Genomic DNA, 15,176 nt, shown 5'->3' with positions numbered 1-15,176 from the left:
TAGACCACTGTGCCACTCGGGAGGCACCTATAACCTCTATCTGTGAAAATCAGATACAGTGTGTGTACAGTATGTGTACATAAACATGGGGTTGTTGTTGCAGTATCTCTTATGTATAGCTTGTGAGGGGGGAGGGGGGTTGGATGATGGTAATTTTCTATTTTTCAGAAAGGTTATTTTCCAGTCTGCCAACTAGCTGAATTAACTGGAGCACGTTTTGTATTATGAACGCCAAGGACCATCCTGAACACTGACTGTGCCATTTATCAGTGGCAACTACCACAGAGACAACAGCACAGAGCCATTTATCAGTGGCAACTACCACAGAGACAACAGCACAGAGCCATTTATCATCTAGAGAGAGAAAAGGAAGAGTGGAAAAACAGCTCTCAGCTGTTATAGCTTTTATAGAGAATGGGATGTTGTGACCCAGGAACTATAAATACACAAGTAGAACAAAAAGAGCTTAGAATACAACCAATTTGATACAGTAGATGTGTTAGATTTATTGTAGTTGTTAATATCTGTTCATCTTTACTGTCCAGGGAGGACAGAGGAAGCAAGGGCATTCACTTCAGTAGTTTGAGGCATGTCCCAATCATTCACTTACAGTAAATGTAGAAAAGTGTCGATTGGCCATAAGTTTAGACTTTTGGAAAACTTGACATCATTTTGCAAACTGAATTAACCCTCCCGTTGTCCTAGGGTCAAAATGACCCGCCACTGTGTTGAACCAACTTTATTTAATTTTTATATTTTTGGGATCATTTGTGAGAAGGAGGCAGTGAGACTTTAAAGAAAGTATCAAGGTCAAATAGGCTAGACCCTCAACAGAACCACCAAGATAATATCTGTCAATTAAACCTGATCCCTTATCCGAACCCCATATGCCCCCTGGCGACGGGGGTTTGAGCCCTTTCTCAGCCACCCTCTGTCTATGCCCCTACTATCTGTCTCCCTCTCTACATTTCCCGCTGTACTGTAAAAAATATATATATATAAAATCAAAACAACAAAAATGTAACCTGACTCCGAGCACTGGTGGCTCTTTAACTGCCCATGTTTACCCCATTTCTGCCTGGATCAGGAGGTGGACTAAAGCCGAATTGTCATCAGACAGGTAACCCAGAACGACAGACAGACAGGCAGCCCTCAGGCCTGTTGCTTTCCTATTAGAGCTAACCTCTGGGAGAGAAAGAGAGAGGGCAACTGATCTAGAGACAATTGAAAGGAACAGCCAACTTCCCCATACCTGGTTTAGTTTCCCCTCATTAAATGAATTGATGGGGAACATTGAGTGCTCCAAGCACTAAATTGGCTATGAAAAGAATCATCATTGTTTTTTGATTGAGGTGGTGTTGGGAATGTTGGTCCCGCTCTCTCTCTCTCGCTCTCTCTCTTAGCGTAGTCACTAGTTGCTAGTTACTCTCACTTTTACTGTAGCTTCTATGAATCCGATAGCTACTCTGACCATGCTTTGACCATGAAAATCAGGTATTAATGTTTTACAACCATGGTGCAAAATATTGTACACATACACAGAAAACATCAAACACTCCTGGTAACCTCCTCAATTTATAGGTTAAAATGGAAAAGTCACAATTCCTATTATTACAGATGATATAGAGATAATTTGAATTTGAATTGTCATTGACTTTTGTCTGGCAACATGATGATGATGATGTCTAGCATTATATCTGAAATTTACCAAATCTCTATTAGGGGCTTTTTTCTTTTAACATATAAATGCCTATTCATTTCCAATTTCTTACACTTGATATGATTAAAAATAATAATTTACAGGATGTCTCAATGGTGTGATCACCCTTGGGTATAATTCATAGTTTTTTGGATGACCCGATGAGCTCTGCTGCATATTCCTGTCTGAAATGCAGACTGTTTACTGACAAAACAGATACAGATGACGAATGTTATTTTTGGCATCAGTGAACGCTTTACCCTTGCAGTGTGCTTGTTTACTATTTACTATATGTTTACTATATATCTATTACTTGTTTACTATTTGTTTACACAGACAGTAATGAGACCAAAACATGGTATTTTGCTACTGCAGTATTAGTAAAAGATAATGCTCAACCATAATTGTACTTTCTTCAAAAGTCTCTACGTTTTGTATGATGTAATTTCCAAAGCACCTCATCATTACATGAGGGAAATCCCCTTGTGATTATGTGGCGTCTGCTGTTTCCTGATCAGATTGATAGTGTGTTTTGAGAAAGTCCTGAGAAATTACCCATACTGATCATTCTAGTTCATGACGCACCAAAACACAGGCACTTTCCATCGGTTATGTTCTATCTATCTGAACAAGTGTGTTTTGGTTGCTTTTTGTGTTCCAATGCACAATGAAGAAATGGTCTTCAGCACTCTTACCCTCTATCTAAACACTCTGATCAAAGTTGTTCAAGATTCTACTACATGATGCTATTTTAAACATGAAACACCCTTAGCAAAAATCATCTCATTCCTTCCAAACTCCAAATCCTTTTTCTTAAATGTAAGTGTTTGTCTGTTTACTAGGAGCATATGGAGCAGGCCAGACGGCACCACTGACTCCTCAACAAGGTACTGGTGTCTTCCTTCTTTCGCCTGTTGTAAGGTATCTGTCGTCCTACTCAGCCAAATGTGCTTGAAATAATCTGATTTTCTGTTACACCTAGTACATTTCCTATTTCATTATAATCAGTCAGTTCTCAGCGGAGAATGACATCACGTAAGATTATTTGGATGAGATTAGAATGAGAGGATGGGGGGTAGAACAGTGAGTACTTGTCGTCAGTGTAGATGGTGTACCAACCAGTGTCTAGTAGAGTCTGATAATCTGAATTTTTCTGAGCACAGGGAAGATTACTGACGGTGGGATTATGTTTCAAAAAGCAAGGCAGGTTTTTCTCAGCTAGTTTAAGAAGACGTATGACATGTCAGGACTTAGAGGATTTGATGTGCTACTCCAGTAGTGCTGTGCATATATTAACCCAATATAAATTCACAATAGTCACTGTCAGTCTGTATTTGTGGTGCAGTGCCAGAGGAGGCTGGTGGGAGGAAGATGGGCTCATTGTAATGGCTGGAATTGTGTCCATAAGTTTTTGTTTGATACCGTTCCATTTATTCCATTCAAGTCTTTACAATGAGCCTGTCCTCCTATAGCTCCTCCCACCAGCCTCCTCTGTCACTGCATATGTTTGTTCGGAGCACACCACTGTTTACTGGCACTGCCAGGAGAGAAACTGCCCAGCACATGTTCTTGACTAATTGGAATCAACTTTTTCAGCTATATCTTAGCTCTTATTACTTTTAGTAGATAGTCGTAAGACTTACGCTCACATAGGTGGGAGGTGGGTTTTTATATAACTATTTAAACCTTTCACGTGTTTACACTTATCACAAGAATGGTCTCAATGGCTAATCTACATTATGCTAAATGATGTGCTATTGCCAATGATCTGTGCTAATACAGTATCATAAATTATTATGACTGGTTATTATGACTTGTCATCATGCCAACGAGTCATCAATGTTGGCCCCTTTATGGTACATAGATCAAGTAGTATTCCCATTATATTACATACATACTGCTCACACCTCTGAGTACACCCTGCACCCCTACTGTAGGATACCTGCAGTTCAAATCAATACATTTGTAATAGCTAAGAATTATTCATTAACACTATTGATTTACAGCATCTGTTGCAGTCGCAGCACAAGTGAATATCAATAGCCCCTCTGTATTTAGCATATGCGGCTAGCCAACCTGTTAGCATTTGCTGTTAGACAACCTGTTAGCATATGCTAACTCACTCACTAGGCTTGCTGGGGCTCTTGGCTGCTGTGGTCAAGCAACAGATGTCCATAAAGTTTACCCATCTGTGCAGTGTGGTTAGAAAAACCCATTAGAGCTGCTCAGGAAATGACTTGCCAACACTGTTAAAAAAATTATAATTAGTGACCACAAAAACACCTGTGATTAACTAACTTTTTTCGCAGCCAAAGCAGCCAAGTATAGCCCACTCCAGGGCTTCCTTGGTGGAGCAGGGGGAGGAGGCTACAGACCAGGTACGATAAAACACACACAACTCCTCTGGCATGTGACAAAAAAAAAATAATAAATCTGATACCGAACCAAGTAGAAATGCAAACCCTCTTTCAAATTTATGCATTTAAAATATCCTCTCTTCCAATGTGGTTTCTGTACAGGAGGAGTTGCTGCTGGATGCCAAAGCAAATACTGTGGAAGGCGGAAGTAGAGGATGTTCTTGAGAAGAAGTTGAACCTCAATAAACAATGGTGCTACTGCATGATCTAGAATGTACATTTTATATGCACAAAATCCCCCATTACAGTATGTAAAGATATGTTGTACTTTATTTGACTCAAGATATTTTTTATACAAACCCACCGACCCAGACTTTTGCACACATTTGATGTGACTTAGTGTTTTTGATTGTGCCTTTATCATTGGTCATGTTGGTCATGGTGTTCATCAGCTCTTACTGACATGCCTGCGATGCTCACCTTTTAGTAGTTACCAAGTGTTTGTGTGTGCATGCATGTGTGTGGGCGTGCTTGCGTGGATGTGTGCCTATGTGGCTGTGTATCTCTCTATGTGCTTGTGAGCTTGCACGTGTTGCTATAGATGTTTGGGTAGATAGGAGAATGTGAAAGATTCTCCAACTATAGCCATTAAGCAGGCTTTGAATGCAGAGAAGTGCTCCATGTCAAAACCAGCACCAGTCCTGTAACTGTACATCCCTCTCCATGTGCTTAGTTTCTGTGCGTACCAAAGTTGGAGATCTTTACATACTGACACATCAAACTAAGGGTTGAGCTTCAAGAGGTGTTGTTGGTAAAGTGCTGATAAACTTTGGCCATGTATCTTCAGAACTGCCTCCTCTGACTTTCTATCATCTCTGCTGCTATTTATAGCCCTGGGTGAAATAGCAGGGGCATAGCGGGTGTGTGTGTGGGCACAGGTTTCACAGTCCATCTGCCATCAGTGACTTTGCCAATATTTGAAGTGCCATGGTTTAAGTCGCCTTCTTACCTTGATTTCCGCCAAACTTGTGAAGTATGAAGAGCAGGTGTTGCTCCGAATGTGGTAAAGCTGATGACAATCAATCCAAAGGTGTTCAAAAGATTTGTAGGTGATATCTTTAGTGAAATTCATATACTATATTGTTTTAGTTTTGTACCCAAGTCCTTTGAAACACAGTATTTTGTTTTTTAAATGATTTGTATGTTTTTAGTTTTTAGCAAAGCAGGTTTCACAAAAATGTAAAAGTAAAACTGAAATCCTTCCGATACTGCTCTGGCATGTATTGTACATTACGTATGTTTGAATTGAACATTTTGTTTTATTAATTATATAAAAAATAATGTTTCTGGTGTCCAAGATTAAGTGCCTAGAATGTTATGCATATCTGTAATCATTCTAGTTTCACCTGCAGTTATAGTTTCATTTATGCAAATTGTCTCTCATTATTCAAGTTTCAAATGTTTCTGCTCATGAAAGTAGGCTATCACCATGTTTGTTTAATCTAGAATAAGGCAAAAAAAAAAACAGTAATGTTTGTAAAAATATATGTATTTGTGTAATGCATTTATTCACTGTTGAGAATTGTTATACTGTATACATAAGGGCTTTTTTAATGTGTGTCTGTGTGTAGGCTATAGCCCCTAGTCTGTGTAAATGGTGAGAGTGAGCTCCCATTTCACTCTTTACTTGAGTTAGTTACTGTTGAATAAGACTCAATAGACATTACTGACCAAAGATTGATTCACTCTGTTACAAAGTTACCCTACGATGTCTCTTTATGGATTGTGTGTACTGTATGTTGTAGTAATAGCCCTAGGTTATCATGACTCTCACTCGCTTCAGTTCTTGTAGCCTCCTCGGTGGTGCTTTTTCTGAACTGTGTGAGCCGCTCTGATCCGGGGACCACCGCCCCGTGTCTTCCGTGTGGTGGGATAGTATTCATCTTTTTTTAAACGGAAGAAAGGAGGAATGATGGGTTTTGCACTTTTTAATTTTCATGACGCACATGTGACTTGTTCCCGGTTATCCCTGCATTTTTATTTGCTTAAATAAAATAACGAAATAAAATTGTTTAATGAATATACATTTGTGCCCAGGCATCAGCGTTTTTCCATCTGCACCCAAACTGCACCAAAATATAAAAATGAATCAATGGCTCAAATGTTATTCAATAACTTTAAAATGGCTGAAGGTAGGTTTTTAACGGAACTAGCCTATTCCAATCTGCTCTCATAGACTAGATGACTATTCTAACACAGCTATTCTGATACAGCTCCTATTTCTGTGATGGGTGCATTGCGCATCGCTTCCTCTCTCTGCCCTCAGTTGCTTTTGCTTGTGCTGCGCAGACAAAATTTCCAGGGATTGTTGTCGGTTGGCCAACCCATATCTTCCTCTCCCGGAGCCTGACTGTTTCAATTCGCCCATCCTCTCCTCTTCGAATGAATCGCAGAATATCGTTCGAAGCAGTATCAAGCTGTGAGGGGAGTCTAGCCGGCTGCATAAATACACACAACACGATTACCGGGGCTGTGGTCGGGTTGAGACCGGTTATCTTTTCATCAGAGGCAGGCTCTCATAGAGCTCGGAGTGGGAGAGTGAATGAGGTTGATGCTGCTCTGTTGTGACTGGAAGGACGAACGTATGGGAGAGGAGGAAGGTGAGTTGAAGTTTTCGAAACGCAGTCTTTCTCTGGAACGATGATAGCGTGTCTTGAAGCATGTGTCAGGGCGGGAGATGTTATTAGAGCGAGTGTAGTGCATCCTTCAGCGCTCGAGGACAGAGATGCTCCACTGAATTCATAATAAACATACAATAGATACATTGTGTTACGGTGTTTTTGGAGGGTGAGCTTTATGACAAGTATTCTGTGATATTGATCAATAAAGAATGTCCCGTATGTCCTTGTTTTGCTTCAATAACCCAAGTAGGTAGTCATTCTTTTTTTATTTCCGAATAACACAAGCCAGCTGCATAATGACAACACGGACGGGATTGTGTTTAGAAGTATAATAATTGGTGTATTTCAACTGTTAATGTTTTGGTTAGTTCAATCTAATTAAATCCAAATTAAATGGGGTAGTGAAACCGCAGCGCTGCTCTGACCCACAACAACACAACTTCATAACTGATACAGTTACACTTTCTTTGAAACAATACCTTTCCTTGGCATTCCATTCCTGTGAATCCATGACCATGTTTAGCCTAGTTTCAATGTAAAAAATATGAACGCAACATGTAAAGTGTTGGTTTCATGAGCTGAAATAAAAGATCCCCCAAAATGTTCCATAAGCACAAAAAGCTTATTTCTCTCAAATGTTGTGCACAAATTTGTTTACGTTCCTGTTAGTGAGCATTTCTCCTTTGCCAAGACATTCCACCCACCTGACAGGTGTGGCATATCAAGAAGCTGGTTAAACAGCATGATAATTACACAGGTACACCTTGTGCTGGGTACAGTAAAAGGCCACTCTAAAATGTGCAGTTTTGTCACAACACAATGCCACAGATGTCTCAAGTTTTGAGGGAGTGTGCAATTGGCATGCTGACTGCAGGAATGTCCAACAGAGCTGTTGCCAGAGAATTGAATCTTCATTTCTTGACGATAAGCCACCTCCAACGTCGTTTTAGAGAATTTGGCAGAATGTTCAACCAGCCTCAAAACCGCAGACCACGTGTATGGTGTCGTGTGGGCGAGCGGTTTGCTGATGTCAACGTTGTGAACAAAGTGCCCCGCGGTGGGGTTATGGTATGGGCAGGCATAAGCTACGGACAATAAACACAATTGCATTTTATCGATGGCAATTTGAATGTACAGAGATACTGTGACGAGATCCTGAGGCCCATTGTCATGCCATTCATCCGCCGCCATCACCTCATGTTTTAGAATGATAATGCAATGCCCCATGTCTCAAGGATCTGTACACAATTCCTGGAAGCTGAAAATGTCCCAGTTCTTAAATGGCCTGCACACTCACCAGACATGTCACCCATTGAGCATGTTTGGGATGCTCTGGATCGACGTGTACGACAGCGTGTTCCAGTTCCCGCCAATATCTAGCAACTTCACACAGCCATTGAGGAGGATTGGGACAACATTCCACAGGCCACAATCAACAGCCTGATCAACTCTATGTGAAGGATATGTGTCATGCTGCATGAGGCAAATGGTGGTCACACCAGATACTGACTGTTTTTTTTATCCACGCCCCTACCTTTTTTTAAAGGTATCTGTGACCAACAGATGCATATCTGTATTCCCAGTCATGTGAAATCCATAGATTAGGGCCTAATTTCTTTCTTTCAATTGACTAATTTCCTTATATGACTAACTCAGTGAAATCTTTTGAAATTGTTGCATGTTGCGTTTATATTTTTATTCAGTATAGTTCCACTGATATTTTGGTTAGCTCACTAGCCTATATTGTGGAAGTTGAATATATAAAATTCAGTCAATGAGTTAGGGGAGGCAAATTATATAGCCTACAATACAACATTTATGAAAAAGTATAGATGGGAAACTTGTCTATGACAAGTAGTCTAGTAATATCAATGGGATAGGGCGCCTAAATATCGGATTGGACAAGGTGTTACTCGGTCCTCCCCATAGGAGGGGTCATTGACCAGAAATTCCGTGGCAAGATCTGGTTTCCATAGTAAGATTAGATGGGGCATTGAACTGCTCTTTCATTAATTGACAAAGTAATGCTATTTAAGTGAGTGAGCCATTTAAGTTAGTGAAAAAGGAAAATGTTTGCAAATGCCAGAGCCCATGTGTGTCTGCGAGCAGGAGTTGTGACAGAGATAGCTTTCAATTTTGTGCAGATATGGGATATACATGTTCAAATAAATTATAAATATAGTTTATTTATTTATTGTCCTATCATTATGGAACAGTCCCCAACCCTATACCCTAGACACCCACCTGAGCGACCCATACACTAAGGAGAAGTCCTTATCTGTTTTATAGGCCTACTGCAAGTAGCCTATACGCAGCCAAGACAGAAAGATTAATGCGGTCAGAGACCCACTAAAGCAGCACCGCCCCCACAAGAGTCTCAGTCTTCCTGGTAGGGTTGGTCCTACATTTTACATTTTAAATTTTAGTCATTTAGCTGACGCTCTTATCCAGAGCGACTTACAGTTAGTGAGTGCATACATTTTTCATACAAAGCCAAAGCCCCCGGATGGGTGAGCATAATATACAAGGAATTTCTCAAAGCTGTTAATGAGAACCTTGACGACCTTGTACCTAGCCGGTGGGAATTCCGGTGGGGTGCCCCCTCCCAGGTAGTGGCAGTACTGGCAACACTAGCTGCAGTAACCCATGGGAAGAGGGTCACACTCTGACAATCAGAGAGGGGGCAAATTATGTTGGCCCTGGTGGCTCGGTGATGGAACAACTGTTGAACATCTGAGCTTGTGGCTGTTTGTGGGGGGGAGTATGTGTGTGTTTGTGTGTGTTTGTGTATGTATCCCACATCTGTTGCTAAAATAATAATTGCTTGCCAAAAATGTAATTTTTTGTAATGGAAATCCTGGTAATAGGTAACCATCTTTCGCATGAACTGCCTACATTATTACGCATATTATTCGATAATTGTTAGGATAAATTAAGATATGCAAGATTTTATTATACCGGTCAAAAGTTTTAGAACACCTACTCATTCAAGGGTTTTTCTTTATTTTGACTATTTTCTACATTGTAGAATAATAGTGAAGACATCAAAACTATGAAATAACACATATGGAATCATGTAGTAACCAAAAAAGTGTTAAAGAAATCAAAATATATTTGAGATTTGGATTCTTCAAAGTAGCCACCCTTTTCCTTGATGACAGCTTTGCACACTCTTGGCATTCTCTCAACCAGCTTCACCTGGAATGCTTTTCCAACAGTCTTGAAGGAGTTTCCACATATGCTGAGCACTTGTTGGCTGCTTTTCCTTCACTCTGCAGTCCAACTCATCCCAAACATTCTCAATTTGGATGAGGTCGGGGGATTGTGGAGGCCAGGTCATCTGATGCAGCACTCCATCACTCTCCTTAATGGTAAAATAGCCCTTACACAGCCTGGAGGTGTTTTGGGTCATTGTCCTGTTGAAAAACAAATGATAGTCCCACTAAGGCCAAACCAGATGGGATGGCGTATCGCTGCAGAATGCTGTGGTGGAGCCATGCTGGTTAAGTGTGCCTTGAATTCTAAATAAATCACAGACAGTGTCACCAGCGAAGCACCCCCACACCATAATACCTCCTCCATGCTTTACCGTGGGAAATACACATGCGGAGATCATCCGTTCACCCACACCGCGTCTCACAAAGACACGGCGGTTGGAACCAAAAATCTCAAATTTGGACTCCAGACCAAAGGACACATTTCCACCGGTCTAATGTCCATTGCTCGTATTTCTTGGCCCAAGCAAGTCTCTTCTTCTTATTGGTGTCCTTTAGTAGTGGTTTCTTTGCAGCAATTCGACCATGAAGGCCTGATTCATGCAGTCTCCTCTGAACAGTTGATGTTGATATGTGTCTGTTACTTGAACTCTGTGAAGCATTTATTTGGGCTGCAATCTGAGGTGCAGTTAATTGCCGATTTCTGAGGCTGATAACTCTAATGAACATATCCTCTGTGACGGTCCTCATGAGAGCCAGTTTCATCATAGCGCTTGATGGTTTTTGCGACTGCACTTGAAGAAACTTCAAAGTTCTTGAAATGTTCAGTATTGTCTGACCTTCATGTCTTAAAGTAATGACGGACTGTCGTTTCGCTTTGCTTATTTGAGCTGTTCTTGCCATAATATGGACTTGGTCTTTTACCAAATAGGGCTATCTTCTGTCCCCCCTACCTTGGCACAACACAAACACATTAAGAAGGAAAACAATTCCACAAATTAACTTTTAAGAAGGCACACCTGTTAATTGAAATGCATTCCAGGTGACTACCTCATGAAGCTGGTTGAGAGAATGCCAAGAGTGTGCAAAGCTGTCATCAAGGCTATTTGAAGAATCTCAAATATAAAATATATTTAGATTTTTTAACACTTCTTTGGTTACTACATGATTCCATATGTGTTATTTCATAGTTTTGATGTCTTCACTATTATTCTACAATGCAAAACATTTTTTAAATAAAGAAAAACCCTTGAATGAGTAGGTGTGTCCAAACTTTTGACTGGTAGTGTAGCTGTACCATTATATTTACACTGCTACTGAGTAAACCTCCAATCTGAAGATACATGACCAAAGTTTATCAACACTTTACCAACAACACCTCTTGAAGCTCAACCCTTAGTTTGATGTGTCAGTATGTGAAGATCTCCAACTTTGGTACGCACAGACACTAAGCACATGGAGAGGGATGTACAGTTACAGGACTGGTGCTGGTTTTGACATGGAGCACTTCTCTGCATTCAAAGCCTGCTTAATGGCTATAGTTGGAGAATCTTTCACATTCTCCTATCTACCCAAACATCTATAGCAACACGTGCAAGCTCACAAGCACATAGGCACACATCCACGCAAGCACGCCCACACACATGCATGCACACACAAACACTTGGTAACTACTAAAAGGTGAGCATCGCAGGCATGTCAGTAAGAGCTGATGAACACCATGACCAACATGACCAATGATAAAGGCACAATCAAAAACACTAAGTCACATCAAATGTGTACAAAAGTCTGGGTCGGTGGGTTTGTATAGAAAATATATTGAGTCAAATAAAGTACAACATAACTTTACATACTGTAATGGGGGATTTCGTGCATATAAAATGTACATTCAAGATCAATGAGTAGCACCATTGTTTATTGAGGTTAAACTTCTTCTCAAGAACATCCTCTACTTCCGCCTTCCACAGTATTTGCTTTGGCATCCAGCAGCAACTCCTCCTGTACAGAAACCACATTGGAAGAGAGGATATTTTAAATGCATAAATTTGAAAGAGGGTTTGCATTTCTACTTGGTTCGGTATCAGATTTATGAATTTTTTTTGGTCACATGCCAGAGGAGTTGTGTGTGTTTTATCGTACCTGGTCTGTAGCCTCCTCCCCCTGCTCCACCAAAGAAGCCCTGGAGTGGGCTATACCTGGCTGCTTTGGCTGCGAAAAAAGTTAGTTAATCACAGGTGTTTTTGTGGTCACTAATTATAATTTGTTTAACAGTGTTGGCAAGTCATTTCCTAAGCAGCTCTAATGGGTTTTTCTAACCACACTGCACAGATGGGTAAACTTTATGGACATATGTTGCTTGACCACAGCAGCCAACAGCCCCAGCAAGCCTGGTGAGTGAGTTAGCATATGCTAACAGGTTGTCTAACAGCAAATGCTAACAGGTTGGCTAGCCGCATATGCTAAATACAGAGGGGCTATTGATATTCACTTGTGCTGCGACTGCAACAGATGCTGTAAATCAATAGTGTTAATGAATAATTCTTAGCTATTACAAATGTATTGATTTGAACTGCAGTTATCCTACAGTAGGGGTGCAGGGTGTACTCAGAGGTGTGAGCAGTATGTGTGTAATACAGTGAGGGAAAAAAGTATTTGATCCCCTGCTGATTTTGTACATTTGCCCACTGACAAAGAAATTATCAGTCTATAATTTTAATGGTAGGTTTATTTGAACAGTGAGAGACAGAATAACAACAAAAAAATCCAGAAAAACGCATGTCAAAAATGTTATAAATTGATTTGCATTTTAATGAGGGAAATAAGTATTTGACCCCCTCTCTCAATCAGAAAGATTTCTGGCTCCAGGTGTCTTTTTATACAGGTAACGAGCTGAGATTAGGAGCACACTCTTAAAGGGAGTGCTCCTCATCTCAGCTTGTTACCTGTATAAAAGACACCTGCCCACAGAAGCAATCAATCAATCAGATTCCAAACTCTCCACCATGGCCAATACCAAAGAGCTCTCCAAGGATGTCAGGGACAAGATTGTAGACCTACACAAGGCTGGAATGGGCTACAAGACCATCGCCAAGCAGCTTGGTGAGAAGATGACAACAGTTGGTGCGATTATTCGCAAATGGAAGAAACACAAAAGAACTGTCAATCGCCCTCGGCCTGGGGCTCCATGCAAGTTCTCACCTTGTGGAGTTTCAATGATCATGAGAACGGTGAGGAATCAGCCCAGAACTACATGGGAGGATCTTGTCAATGATCTCAAGGCAGCTGGGACCATAGTCACCAAGAAAACAATTGGTAACACACTACGCCGTGAAACTGTAATCCTGCAGCGCCCGCAAGGTCCCCCTGCTTAAGAAAGCACATATACATGCCCGTCTGAAGTTTGCCAATGAACATCTGAATGATTCAGAGGAGAACTGGGTGAAAGTGTTGTGGTCAGATGACACCAAAATTGAGCTCTTTGGCATCAACTCAACTCGCCGTGTTTGGAGGAGGAATGCTGCCTATGACCCCAAGAACACCATCCCCACCGTCAAACATGGAGGTGGAAACATTATGCTCTGGGGGTGTTTTTCTGCTAAGGGGACAGGACAACTTCACCGGATCAAAGGGATGATGGACGGGGCCATGTACCGTCAAATCTTGGGTGAGAACCTTCCCTCAGCCAGGGCATTGAAAATGGGTCGTGGATGGGTATTCCAGCATGACAATGACCCAAAACACACGGCCAAGGCAACAAAGGAGTGGCTCAAGAAGAAGCACATTAAGGTCCTGGAGTGGCCTCAGCCAGTCTCCAGACCTTAATCCCATAGAAAATCTGTGGAGGGAGCTGAAGGTTCGAGTTGCCAAACGTCAGCCTCGAAACCTTAATGACTTGGAGAAGATCTGCAAAGAGGAGTGGGACAAAATCCCTCCTGAGATGTGTGCAAACCTGGTGGCCAACTACAAGAAATGTCTGACCTCTGTGATTGCCAACAAGGGTTTTGCCACCAAGTACTAAGTCATGTTTTGCAGAGGGGTCAAATACTTACTTCCCTCATAAAAATGCAAATCAATTTATAAAATTTTTGACATGCGTTTTTCTGGATTTTTTTGTTGTTATTCAGTCTCTCACTGTTCAAATAAACCTACCATTAAAATTATAGACTGATCATTTCTTTGTCAGTGGGCAAACGTACAAAATCTGCAGGGAATCAAATACTTTTTTCCCTCACTGTATAACTTTTGTATGACTGAAGCTTTTAGTGATAGGTCTAATAAATTAATATTTAATAATTTCTGTCCTCCGAATTAATATTCATTATATATATAGGCCCGTTTTAATTTTGTCCAATTCGTAAGTCGCTCTGGATAAGAGCGTCTGCTAAATTACTTAAATGTAAATGTCTGGCTTGCCGTTCCAAATAAAATGGAATCTTTTTTTCTCATATAATTTAAAAAACTGTTCGCTAGGCGTAGGCAAGACCAAATAGGTAAACTGGGATCATACTAATGAGTTAATCAGGGTGATTTTTCCACAAATAGGCAGGTATTTACCTTTCCATGTTAGCAAGATCTTATCTATTTTTGCTAACTTTCTATTAAAATGTATTGTAGTGAGATCATTTTATTTCTGGATATGTATACCGAGTATATCCACATCACCATCAGACCATCACATACGCTGCTGCTACTGTCTATTATCTATCCTGTTGCCTAGTCACTTTATTCCTAGTCATGTGTACATACATTGCATTCGGAAAGTATTCAGACCCCTTTACTTTTTCCACATTTTGTTACGTTACAGCCTTATTCTAAAATCTATTAAATTAATTGTTTTCCGCATCAATCTACACACAATTCCCCATAATGACAAAGCGAAAACAGGTTTTTAGAAATGTTTGCACATTAAAAAAAATAAAAAAACAGAAATACCTTATTTACATAAGTATTCAGACCCTTTGCTATGAGACTCGAAATTGAGCTCAGGTGCATCCTGTTTCCATTGATCATCCTTGAGACGTTTCTACAAATTGATTGGAGACCACCTGTGGGAAATTCAATTGATTGGACATGATTTGGAAAGGCACAAACATGTCTATATAAGGTCACACAGTTGACAGGTCATGTCAGAGCAAAAACCAAGCCATGAGGTCGAAGGTATTGTCCGTAGAGCTCCGAGACAGGATTGTGTCGAGGCACAGATCTGGGGAAGGGTACAAAACAA

At 40.6% G+C, this 15,176-nt stretch overlaps 2 protein-coding genes across 2 annotated transcripts in view; both read left to right on the top strand.

Moving 5' to 3' along the window:
• Positions 1-6,140, top strand: part of LOC121557597 (elastin) — an 89,899-nt gene extending 83,759 nt beyond the window's left edge. The window contains exons 63-66 of the mRNA XM_041871159.1: positions 1,088-1,120; positions 2,542-2,586; positions 4,009-4,077; positions 4,219-6,140. Coding sequence (XP_041727093.1) covers positions 1,088-1,120; positions 2,542-2,586; positions 4,009-4,077; positions 4,219-4,268 — 197 coding nt within the window. The 3' untranslated portion in view covers positions 4,269-6,140. The remainder of the gene's footprint in view (positions 1-1,087; positions 1,121-2,541; positions 2,587-4,008; positions 4,078-4,218) is intronic.
• Positions 6,141-6,475: 335 nt separating this feature from the next.
• Positions 6,476-15,176, top strand: part of LOC121566204 (LIM domain kinase 1) — a 93,611-nt gene continuing 84,910 nt past the window's right edge. Inside the window, exon 1 of the mRNA XM_041876367.2 lies at positions 6,476-6,716. Within this exon, the coding sequence (XP_041732301.1) occupies positions 6,659-6,716 (58 nt within the window). The 5' untranslated portion in view covers positions 6,476-6,658. The remainder of the gene's footprint in view (positions 6,717-15,176) is intronic.

The sequence above is a fragment of the Coregonus clupeaformis genome, unplaced genomic scaffold (assembly GCF_020615455.1).
Source record: "Coregonus clupeaformis isolate EN_2021a unplaced genomic scaffold, ASM2061545v1 scaf0035, whole genome shotgun sequence".
NCBI classification, from domain to species: Eukaryota; Metazoa; Chordata; class Actinopteri; order Salmoniformes; family Salmonidae; genus Coregonus; species Coregonus clupeaformis.
Note: the sequence above shows the minus strand (reverse complement) of the source record. Positions and strands in the feature narration are given on the sequence as shown.